At 37.7% G+C, this 12721-nt stretch overlaps 1 protein-coding gene across 2 annotated transcripts in view; it reads left to right on the top strand.

Annotated features, from left to right (window-relative positions):
- The window catches only part of MIB1 (MIB E3 ubiquitin protein ligase 1), a 132531-nt gene that overhangs the window by 17904 nt on the left and 101906 nt on the right, over positions 1-12721 (top strand). For both annotated transcript variants that reach the window (XM_045886943.3, XM_064577845.1), the window contains exons 2-3: positions 7449-7620; positions 10440-10569. In XM_045886943.3, the coding sequence (XP_045742899.1) occupies positions 7449-7620; positions 10440-10569 (302 nt within the window). The remainder of the gene's footprint in view (positions 1-7448; positions 7621-10439; positions 10570-12721) is intronic.

Here is a 12721-nt window from a genome sequence, read left to right as displayed (position 1 = left end):
GGGAACCAAGAAAGGATTTGGATGTGCTTTTGTGTGTATTAATGGTTTTCTTGAAGTGTTCTCTAAAAACATGAATTGTAGGTTTTTTTTTTTTAACCAGTTATCATTGTGTGTTTAAATGGCTCCTTTTAAAGAAAACCTATACTTAGGTTGTGAGCTCATGAATGTTGTTATCATTGTGCTTTGTGGAAAATGAGCTTAGAGATGAAAAATACGTCAGTAAGAGAATAGCTGAAAACTGGACTTTTCGTTTTTTGGTCAGATGGTGAGGTTGGGATACATTTTCCCTATGCTTTTCATCAACTCTCATTTGAAGAGCTGCGCAGTTAAGAATAAACCTCTTAAATGCATAGTGGATACTGATTTGTTTAGTGCATTTTACTTTTTGTGATGACATAGGAGACCTGTTTTAGACTTACTCAGAAACTTAACCACCGTGTGGACACTTACTGTTACTGACATTTGATATTAATTATGATGTATTGGTCATGGTGCTATCCTGGGGTAAGACAGGTTAGCCTGTGACTGCAGGCATGTGCCAGTGAGGAGGGTTGTCGGATAAAGTATATATTTTCTTTTCATGAAATAGCTCAGTTAGTGTAAGGGTTAAAAGAAATAAAAACTTCTAAGCAGTAGTTACATACTCTATTGCTAGAGTATTTGAAAGTTGGTTTCTCTAAATATTTGCTGTAAATACCATGTTTTTGTTTTGTTTTTAATTTATGGGTGACATACTTGAGCATCTCTGATGATATACTCATATTAAATGTCCCTACTCACTCAGCTGCTTCCTAGAATTAATATACACTCGGTGTATACCACAAAGGGTAATCCCACCAGTACATTTTGGAGATTATCTTTCTAGTTGTTCTGTGCATGTGTATTATATTTCTTATATAATGGTGTATTGTAGTTCTTTGCAAACTATTTTAGAAAATAATGAGTTTATTGAAAAAATATAGTTACCATATCAGTAATATTTTTTCTACAACGTGGTTAAATTGCTTAAATTTCTCTCTATGGATTACCATATTTTACACATAAATAGCCCCATATTTTTGAAATAGGTTTTGTTAAATTTTTGTTTTTATCTACAAACAACTTAGTATCTTTGGGTGTACTTTTTAAAAAACTTGAAGACAGCGAGATGCCTGGGTGGCTCAGTTGTTAGGCGTCTGCCTTCGGCTCAGGTCATGATCCTAGGGTCCTGGGATCAAGCCCCATATCAGGCTCCCTGCTCAGTGGGAAGCCTGCTTCTCCTCCCACACCCCCCTGCTTGTGTTCCTTCTCTCGCTTTGACTCTCTCTATCAAATAAATAAAATCTTAAAAAAATTTTTTTAAAGACAGGGTCATAGTCTTTTTTTATTTTTTAAAATATTTTATTTTTTTTCGAGAGAGGGAGAGATTGAGCAGGAGTAGTGGGGGAGGGGCAGAGGGAGAAGCAGACTCCCTGCTGAGTAGGTAGCCTGATGCAGGACTCAATCCCAGGACCCTGGGATCACGACCTGAGCTGAGGGCTGACACTTAACCAACTGAGCCACCCAGGTGGCCAACAGGGTCATAGTCTTTAAGGAATTTGAAACATTTTGCAAGTACCTTCCATAAAGGTTGTATCAATTTATATTTCCCTCAGCAAAATCTGACTGGCATGCATGTAGTTAATCTGTGCCAATTTGAGAGGATAAAATTGGTCTTGTTTTGTGTTTTTTTAAAAAATTATGAAAATAATATGGTTATTATAAAACTAAACAGTTCAGAAGTATACATAATAAAACATGAGAGTGCTCTCCCCTTATCCTCCTGCACCCTGAACCACTGTCAACAGTTGGGGTGGGTTTTCAGATTTTCTCTATCTGTATCCTGTGTGTGCTCATTTGGGCATGTGTGTGACTTCTGGGTTTCATGTCATCTTAGAAAGACTACTCAAAATTGTAAATACATTCAACTCAGTTTTTTCTAGCATTTTTATGATTTTCTATTTTCATATTTAGCTTTTTAGTTTATTTTTGGTATGTTGTACTGTGGGGAACTATAACAAAGTTCATACTTTTTTTTTAAACTTGCTTTGTTTCAGTTAAAATGGTTATAGGTTACCCCAAAACTTAGTGGTGTGTAATAATTTATATGTTCATTGCTTCCATGGGTTGGGGATTTGGATACAGCTTGGGGAATGGTTTGTCTCTGCTCTGCAATGTCTGTGTGGCCTCTCCATGTTCTTTTCCATCATAGGTGGCTTCAGGGTAGCCAGATTTATGATGAAAAGGACTCTCAAGGCATGGAGGGTATGAATCCTGAGAGAGAGAGAAAGACGGATACAGACAGACAAGTAGCACCTGCATTGTCTTTTATGATCTAACCTTAGAAGTCACACAGTTACTTCTGCTTCCTTATGTTGACCTAGGCAATTGCAAACATCCAGGTCCAGTTGGGAGGAAAATCTGTCATTGTCACATTGTCAAAAGAGCAATTAAGATGGATATATATTGGTGTGGCCCCCTTTGGAAAATACAGTCTGCCACACCTTTCCTCCACTGTAAATATATACTCAGTTTTTCAGGAATCTAACTGGTATAAAATGTACATATAGAGCAGGGATATACCTGTATTTCATTATTAAAACCTGTGAATTTTTAAAAAACTTATATTGTGATTTGCTATTTCTTATTATAAGTTGCAGTTGTACAAAAATTTAAAATTCGGTTTAATAGTCCTACATCAGGCATTATGTTATGATAGTTCTTCAAAATCTTTTTTTTTTTAAAGATTTTATTTATTTATTTGACAGAGAGAGATAGCAAGAGAGGGAACACAAGTCGGGGGAGTGGGAGAGGGAGAAGAGGCTTTCCGCCGAGCAGGGAGCCGGATGTGGGGCTTGATCACAGGACGCTGGGATCATGACCTGAGCCAAAGGGAGAAGCTTAACAACTGAGCCACTCAGGCACCCCAGTTCTTCAAAATCTTTTATCTGTTGATTGGTTTTAGAATTTACTTTAAAAAATATCTTTGTGTGAGCTAGAATAATTTCTTAACTTTGTAAACATTTCCTATTTGTGTTGGGAAATAATAGCTACAGGAATAATTGCAGATTTTTTTCAAAATGAACATTATAAAGAATTGATTACATACTGATTTAAAGTAAAATATAGCAAATTCTTAGTAACCCAAGAGATGAGTACCCAGTTTATGGATTATTTGGCCTTTAAAAAAAAATCCTTATGTGATTAAAAAAAAAACACTTTTTTTTTCCTGTGAATTCATGTATATTCTCAAAAAAGAATAGATAAAGGTTACATTTTGCCTTTTAATTTATATTCTAAATGACTGAAGCATGTAATACTAGTGAATGATAGTAGCTTTGAGTTTTATGGCTTTAAATCTGTGGTTTTTAATTTTCGTATACATTCTGTTTAGAATATAATTTTGGGGGGGCTTATGGCCGATTATAATTTTCATGATTCATGCAGTCAGACTTAATTAGCCATAGGATAGAATACATCATTATCAACTGTTGAGAAGTAGTGGATTATCTGCTGGTTTTTAGGACTATCTTGCATGGCAGTTGTGTCTGCTGTTGCTGTGCTGGAGTGAAAACATTTAAGAGGAACTGAGAAGACAGACATAGCTGCAGGTAAATCATAAGCTTTGGGGGAAAACCTGACATAAAACAGTAATGAGAGAATTGCCATGGAGAAGGTAGGTAATTTGCTAAAATAGGGGTAATCCATGCATGAGTAATTGAATGTTCCCTATTTGTACTCTCTGGGAAATTGAGAATTTAAAAGTTCTTTGATTTTCTGTATAAGTTGCCAGATTTGCTTGGGATATATGATGATTTTGATCACCAAGTTATTTAAATAGGTGATTAGTACATTTAATAAATCTGTATTAAGATTAAATTAAGTGCAGTATAATTCTTTATATTTGCATTTTGTTTTAAAGCCTTCCAAAGTGTTTTTACCTCTATATATCACTTCAGCATCACAAGGTTCTATATTATCTTTGTCTGCTTGGGCTGCCATAACAAACTACCATAGAGTGGGTGGTTTAACAACAGGAATTTATTTCTTGTAGTTCTCTGGAGATTGGACAGTCTAAGAGCAAGGTCTGGCTAATTCAGGTTTCTTGGTGAGGACTCTTCCTGGCTTGTTGCCTTCTGGCTGTGTCCTCATGTGGCAGAGAGTGGGAGACCTCTTAGCTCTCTCTCTTAAGAATACTAATCTCATTATGGAGGCCCCACCGTCATTACCTCTTCTACACCTAGTTACCTCATAGGTCTCGTCTCCAAATATCAGCACATGGAGAGTTAGGGCTACAACATATGAATTTTAGGGGGAGGGGAATATATTCAGCCTATAACACACATGAAAGGAAATATTTTCTCATTTTATAAATGAGAATATTGATCCCTGAGTAGTAGTTTAAATTAATTCTGAACATTACCTAGCTAGTAAGTTAGAGAACTAGTTTCTTTAATCAAATACTCTTGTTTTTACCATTTAATGCAACAATTTAAATCTGCAAGTCAGAAATCATGTCTTATCTTGTTATTTCCCAGTGTGACTATAATTTATCTCTAAGTCTCTGACAGTATTTCAAATTCCTGCCAAGCAAATGAAGCTGCTCCTGGTTCTCTGAATACACACTGTGCTCTTCTGAGATTTCTTCTTTCTTCATTTGAAAGGTCTATTCATCCAGTATTTCTAGGAAAGTTGTCCTGATTCCTTTTTCATTTTGTTTCTTAGATGAGTATCTATTAAGAGGCCTGGACTTGCAATTTTTTTTTTTAAAGATTTTATTTATTTATTTGTCAGAGAGAGTGGGAGAGCACAAACAGAGGGAGCAGCAGAGGGAGAGGGAGAAGCAGGCTCCACACTGAGCAGGGAGCCCGATGAGGGACTGGATCCCTGGGCCCTGGGATCATGACCCGAGCTGAAGGCAGATGCTTAGCTGACTGAGCTACCCAGGTGTCCCTGGACTTGCAATTTTGAGTATGTGCTTTTTTTTTTTTTTTTGGTTAATGGCTCTTTTTTTTAAGTAGAGCAGTTCTAGTTTTCAGTTATTATACTGTTTGTTCCTAAATATCTCTTATCTCTTTGTTTTCTCTTGAATGATCTCATTTATACTTTCTTTGGTTACTTTCTACATCTTTGTTTTCTAACCCATAGCCACCAAGTCCTAAATCTCTCCTGAATGTTTTCTCTCCAATTCTACTAGCTTTATCCTGGCTTAAAGTACCATTATTTTCACTTGGACTGTTGTGTAAACTTCTTACAATTTGACCCCTTTTCTCTAGCCACTTTAATTTTCTTCCTTTCTGTTATCCATACTACACCAGGGATGACACTTGAAAGCAGCAGAGGACCTGCCCACAGTAGCAGTAAAATAGTTACTGAATGAAATCAGTAGGTACTGATGTCTGCCATCTTCCCTGTCCCTGCGATCAAGCATTTGTGTGGCAGGAGACTGCGGAAGGATTGCACATGAAACGTATTTGGTGTTGGGTGTCATGCTCTTTTGTACTTTACTAGGCATCCAACTTCCTTTTAATTTTCTTCTATCCCCTTTTTATTTACCATTTCAGCTCAGGCACAAGTTTATCTTCATGTTTGGCTCTTTATTTAGAATCTAGTTACCTTATGGGATTTTAAACTTGAATATAGAAAATTAATTATACAGGGTTTTTTTTTACCCCCTTATCAGGAAGCAGTAATAGTGTATCAGTTCTTCTAGAGTTTAGTATTAACTTTACTACTTTTGTGCTCTAGTTCTCGGGTATTTAGCACATTCTTACTTGATTCTTAGAACAGCCCTTACCTTTTTTTTTTTTTTTTAAAAGATTTTATGTATTTATTTGACAGAGAGACACAGCTAGAGAGGGAACACAAGCAGGGGGAGTGGGAGAGGGAGAAGCAGGCTTCCTGCTGAGCAGGGAGCCTGATGCAGGGTTCGATCCCAGGACTTTGGGATCATGACCTTTGGGATCATGAGCTGAAGGCAGATGCTTAATGACTGAGCCACCCAGGCACCACAGAACAGCCCTTCCTTTAAAGAACATAATGCCTCCTCCAAAGGGAACTGAAGTTCTGAGAACTAAAGTGACTCCTTTTATTTAATTATGGAAAATTCTAAACTCACAAAATAGAGAATTATGTAATGAACATCCCTATTACCCCCCTTCACCACAAGCAATCTTGTTTCATTTAAACCCCACCTTACTTCTCTGCTCCCCCATTTTCTTGAAATAAATACTATTATTTTATGTATAAATACTTCAGTTAAAATGACTCATTCAGGGGCACAATAATAGCTAGTGAAAGCCAGAACTCAAATCCAGGAGTGTTAGTGTTGAATGGACAATACAACCCTTGCTTGTAATTCAGTATTGGGCTTGACCATCCATTACCATAAAGTAGTGACACTGATGTTCACAGGTCCCACATGGTTCAAAAAACTTTTTTTTTCCTAGTTTTAATTTATCAAGTGATCTAAATAGGATAGTAAAGGAACATTATCCCCAATCTTGTTACACAAAAATGTTAGTTATTTTCATTATTTTATAGTGGTACCTTTTATAGTTTTTTTTTTTTTTAAGATTTTATTTATTCGGGAGAGAGAGAGAGGGGGCACGAGTGGAGGGGGGGTGGGGAGGGGCAGAGGAAGAGGGAGAAGCAGGCTCCCCGCTGAGCAGGGAGCCTGATGGGATTGTGACCGTGACCAGAGCCAAAGGCAGACACTTAACTGATTGAGCCACCCAGGCACCCCCCTTTTATAGTTCTAATTGTCTATGTCATTCATGTCATCATTTTTGGTGGAGGTCATATTGCCAAATGCTTATTTCCTTTTTCCATTCTTTTTTCTTGTTCTGTAAGGAAAACAAAGGAACATCCTGACTATAGTATATTGTTTCCTTTTACACTGAGAAACTGATTTGGTAATCCTTTCCTAAAGTTTGTTGTTTGGGGTGGGGAGTTTGTCAATACTTAGGGATAGATGCTTAAATTAATTGATAGTTTGTTTCTATGATATCATGAGGCTAACATGAGGCTAAACTTGTTTTTTCTTTTAGAGTAATTGTTTACCTGGAGAATAGGTTGAAATTCCTCAAAAGATTCTGAGTGTTTGAAGTCTGAAACATCTACTTGGTAGTAAATGATTCTTTTTTCTGTCACTAGATTGAACCTAAGTTTCAGTTTGTGGATGACAGCAAAAAAAGTGCTGATGTGTTACTAATGAAGAAAAAAATGATAGAAAATGTTTAGTTTATAATTTGTACTGATTAAAATACTTGAAACATGTTGTCTTGAAACTATATATGGTACATTTGAAATACTCTTTCCTACTTTATTGAATTACTTTGTAAAATGCTGTTCTTATTTTTCCCCCAGGGAATAGTATTCAAGTAAATAATACTTATAGTTAATGTAAGCATGTATCTTTGTTTTAATAGGCATCAAGCATGATGGAACCATGTGTGATACCTGCCGCCAGCAACCAATCATTGGCATTCGATGGAAATGTGCAGAATGTACAAATTATGATTTGTGCACTGTGTGTTATCATGGAGATAAACATCATTTAAGACATCGCTTTTATAGAATTACTACACCAGGAAGTGAGCGGTAGGGTAAACAATTTTTCTTCAGTTGTAATTCCTTGTTGGCATTCAATTTTTTATACTATTCAGCCTTAAAAATAGGATTTGGAAATAGCTTCTGACAGCTGGCTTAGTACCAGGACATAGGAGATAATAGCCTAGATGTGGACCAGGCCTGCCATATAGTGAGAAAAAAGCTCTGTGAAGATGGAGCTGTACGTATTTTTTCAAGATAATCTGGGCTATTCTTTCTCTGGCATGGAGACTTGGCACTCCTCAATATTTGGAAAAGCAAGGGCGGCCCAAGAGAGGCTTACTATTTTCTTCTTACTGTGCGTTCTGTTCTGTTAATCGCTACCAGATGAACACTAGGGCCCATTGATTGAATCAACAGGCCTTTATTAAGACTATGTAGCAGCTATTATGCTTGTGTAAATTTGAAGATAACTAAAACAGTATTCTTTTTTTTTTTAAAGATTTATTTATTGGCGAGAGAGAGAGTGAGAGAGTAAGCAGGGGAAGGGGCAGAGGGAGAGGGAGAGAGAGAATCTCAAGCAGACTCCCTGCTGAGTGTGGAGCCTGACTCGGGGCTCAAACTCATGACCTTGAGATCATGACCTGAGCTGAAATCAAGAGTTGGATGCTCAACCAACTGAGCCCTTAAGGTGCCCTTAAAGCACAGTATTCTTTTTTTTTTCCTCTTAAAGAATTTATAGGCTAAGGGATTATTTGACCAGTAGTGATTATCATGTGATGTTTTAGACTGTATATAGAGAATATGAAGTGTCTTAGCAAAGAGAGAGGAATATTAATTGTGAATTGGTACAGAGTTTCAGGTGATTAAATCTTCTTTTGTAGATAGATGGGAATAATGTATAGGAGCAAGAATCTAGCCAGTCATAGGGAGGCAGCAGGAGTAGTAGAAGAATGGATTTAGGTATAAGACTGTCCCAGTTTAGGGACACCTGGGTGGCTCAGTTGGTTAAGCGTCTGCCTTCGGCTCAGGTCATGAACCCAGGGTCCTGGGATCGAGCCCCGTGTTGGGCTCTCTGCTTGGTGGGGAGCCTGCTTCTCCCTCTCCCTCTGCTGCTTCCCCTGCTTGTGCTGTCTTTCTTTCTCTCTCGCTCTGTCAAATAAATAAATAAAATCTTAAAAAAAAAAAAAAAGACCGTGCCACTTCAAATCCTGGTCCTGCCTTTTATTAACTGAGTAGTTTTGAACAAGTTGTTTATTCTTGTCTTTTTGCTTACAATTTTTGAAGTTAGGGTATAATAAAGATATTCTAAAAATGAGTAGAATAATGAGGTAAAATTAGCAAAACAAAAGGAAAAACCCAAACCTTTTTGATTTTATGAATGAGAAGGATATAGAAGAATAAGGGAAAGATGGCCTTGGAGAACCAAGCTGGTCCAGATTGTTGAGTGTAGATTTTTTTTCAAGGTCCATAGTCCTCCGTAAGGATACTTGAATACTTTGGAGACAAGTTAGTGTTAGGTCAACACCAATGTATTTTATTTGGCCCATACTGTGTTTTGAATTTTTGAACACCCACGTCTGCGCGTGCACACACACACATACCCAAAGACTGTCAGCCCACTGGGCATTTGATCATGGTAACAGTTGGCTGACAGAGGAGCATCTGTATCCTTTAGACAAATCATGGTCTTGAATTCACCAAAGTCCCTACCACTGCCTCTTGTCTTCCTGAGCCTGGGGTCAAGTGCTGCTTGTTGCCATTTGTCATTGCTGTGGTGTTACCTTTTTGGCCTTAATTTATGTTACTTCTCTGGCAGTTGTAGGGATTTGAGTTTGCCACTTATAAAGTGGTGAAGGATATAGTGATACTCTGAAGTGGTTAGATTGGATTCATATGTTGATTCCATTCCATTATTATTTAGCTTTTGTGACCCTGGATAAATCACTTACCTCTTTGAGACTCTGTTTCCTCATTTGTAAAATGAATAAAATATAACAATACCTTCTCTTAAGGAGTGTAATAGACTTTTATACTTTTGTGAGTGCTTTACTTATAGTAAAAGCTCAGTAAATATTAGATATTATTATTTTTCTAACTACTACTGTCATCATCATCACCTGTGGAAAGTAAAGGTATTTATGTGTCATGCTATTAAGGTATTAACTGGAACAAAGAAAAATCTTTTATATTTTTAAAAATAACCTTTTTTATTTTATTTTTAAAAATAAATTGGGGTGCCTGGGTGGCTCAGTTGAGCGTCTGACTCTTGGTTTTTGCTTAGGTCATGATCTCAGGGTCATGGGATTGAGCCCTGGGTCAGGCTCCATGCTCAGTGGGGAGTCTGCTTGAGATTCTCTCCCTCTCCCTCTGCCCCTCCCTGTGCTTGCTTGCTTTCTCTCTAAAATGAATTTAAAAAATTGTAAAAAAAAAATTCCTGGGTCAGTTAGGCATCCAAGCCGTGATTTCAGCTCAGGTCTTGAGCTCAGGGTTGTGAGATCAAGCCTGGCATTGGGCTCTGTACTGGGTGTGGAGCCTGCTGGGATCATCATCCCCCCCACCACCCTCACTCTCTCAAAAAAAATTTACACATATATAAATAAATTACTGTTAACCCACTTTTTTTTGTTTTTTTTTTTAAAGATTTTATTTATTTATTTGTCAGAGAGAGACAGAGCACAAGCAGTGGGGGGAGCGGCAGGCAGAGGGAGAAGCAGGCTTCCCGCTGAGCAAGGAGTTGGATGTGGGACTCGATCCCAGGACCCTGGGATTATGACTTGAGCCGAAGGCAGACGCTTAACCAACTAAGCCACCCAGGCATCCCTTAACCCACTTTTATATAATTTAAAAATAAATACTTTTATTTTTAGGGTTCTGTTAGAGTCTCGTAGAAAATCTAAGAAGATTACAGCCAGAGGGATCTTTGCAGGTGCCAGAGTGGTACGAGGAGTGGACTGGCAGTGGGAAGATCAGGATGGAGGAAATGGACGAAGGGGAAAGGTGACATTTTTTTTTTTTATTAATTCATCATGTTATTCTAGAATATTGTATGTTCAGAAGATTTTTATTATAACTGAATTTCTTGGTCCATTTTTTCTTATACCAGTAACAATTTTTAAAATCTTTATTTCTTTTTTTTCTGGAAGAATAAAAATTGTTCCTACTCTGTTGTAAATATTGATATTCATTGAGAAGGTTGTTGGGTAGATTTTACCTTTCTACTTTTTGGCTTCATATTGCCATTTTCTTGCCAAGAATGCAATTCTGAGCATCCTTTTTGGGTCAGTCCTCCCTAAGCAGTATATCATGCTTATGACTTTCTTATTACTAACATTTCATTTGAATTTACTTGTTTTATATTTAATTCCCTTGAAGGCCTGTTTCTGGTGGGGGGTAATAGGCATCTACTTTTGTTATCCAGTCTACTTAACTCTGTTACCTTTCTCAGGTAATTGTCCAGGAGTCAATTATACCAGTTATTCTGAAGGGAATTTTGTATAGCTTGTTTAATTGGGGGGGGATAGTGGCGCCTGGGTGGGCGTCTGCCTTCGGCTCAGATCATGATCCAGGGTCCTGGATCGAGCCCCACATCGGGCTCCTTGCTCAGTGGGGAGCCTGCTTCTCCCTCTCCCCCTCCCCCTGCTTGTGTTCCCTCTCTGGCTATATCTCTCTCTGTCAAATAAATAAATAAAATCTTAAAAAAAAAATTGGGGAGGATAGCCAGAGATATTGGGGTAACTTAGTATAGATTCTTTTGAATTTAAAATTTTTAAATTTTTTTTCAAATACGTATTTTCTTTTTTTCCCTAATACATGTTTTCTAAATTTTTATTTGAGTATTGTTATTTTGATTTCATTTTAAATAATAAGGTGTAATTTTAATGTTTGGAAGTCAGACATATGTGTTTTAGCCATTATATTTTAAGTACTTTGATTTTTACTAAGGAAGTGAACTTTTTTTTTTTTAAATTTGGTAAATATTTATTGAACACTTAATCTGTTCAAGGTTCTCTTCCAAACATCAGGGATATGACAGTGGACAAAAGAGACAAAGTTCCTGCTCTCCTGAAACCTATATTCTACTTAGATTTGGTAGGCAAAAAATATAAATCTAAATTCTGTGACTGTAGCGTGGGCTGTGGACCAGCAGCATAGGTGTTAGCTGACAGCTCGTTAGAAATGTAATAGGTCCCCTTTCTTCGAGTCCTTCTGAATCAGGGTCTTCATTATAACAAGATTCCCTAGGTCATTTATATGCACATCAAAATTTGAGGATCACTGCTTTGAAAAGAAAAATAGAGCAGTGTGAATTTGGAAAGGTGCCACCTCTAGATGGATGGAGTGCTATGGGGCATGCTTGGCAAGCCCGTTGCAAAGAGAAGGTACCCTTTTGTGGGTGGGGGTAGAAACAGTCTTGCCCCAGCGCATAGGTCTTAGGAAGTAGAGTGTGGGCTGGATGTCAGCCCTACTTTCCTCCTTAGTGAGCCCGCTTGTAGAGTGAACAACTTCCACAAACATAGCAGTTCTGTATTGTACAGAAGAATGTATAAAATATGTGAAAGTGTAAAGGATAGTAGTAAAATGAACACTTTTGTTCCCACTATACAGTTAAAGAATAGAATGTTAATGAGTACCTCTAAAAGGCTACTTTTTAGCCTTTCATGGTTGTAAGCCCCCCCAAGATAATGGGTTTTTGCTGTCCTTATTCCATTGTTTTTCTTTATTGTTATAGGACAGTGCTGTGTCCCACAACATTTAGGATTTCATTTTTGAAAAGACTAGTAGCAAGCACAAATTTAGTTATTGTAAGGATAGAGTAGAATTGCCACTTTTAAAGTTCCCAGGACAATATAAACTGGGTAGTCTCTGGCTAACCTGTCTTGCTTCCCTGGGAGTTGACAAGAATCCTGGGGTAGTCAGTGGGCAAGGTCCTGGGAAACAGGGCTTCACACAGGACTTCAGGCAGGGCAGAAGTATGGGCCCGGTGGTGGGCCTTGGCCAGGTATATGGTTAGAGGGGATGAGTTACTATGTGTTTTTTTGCTTCCAAGCTTACTATGATCCACCTCAAAGTTTTAGGAGTAGGTCAAAGCAGAGCATTTTGTGGTGTGAAATGAGAGACCTCAGCTGATCTAGGTAGCAGGGAATGGGGA

The sequence above is a fragment of the Mirounga angustirostris genome, unplaced genomic scaffold (assembly GCF_029215605.1).
Source record: "Mirounga angustirostris isolate CCGP_5_RB_7025 unplaced genomic scaffold, mMirAng1.0.hap1 SCAF_14, whole genome shotgun sequence".
Classification (NCBI taxonomy): Eukaryota; Metazoa; Chordata; class Mammalia; order Carnivora; family Phocidae; genus Mirounga; species Mirounga angustirostris.
This window is presented reverse-complemented; position numbering and strand designations above follow the sequence as displayed.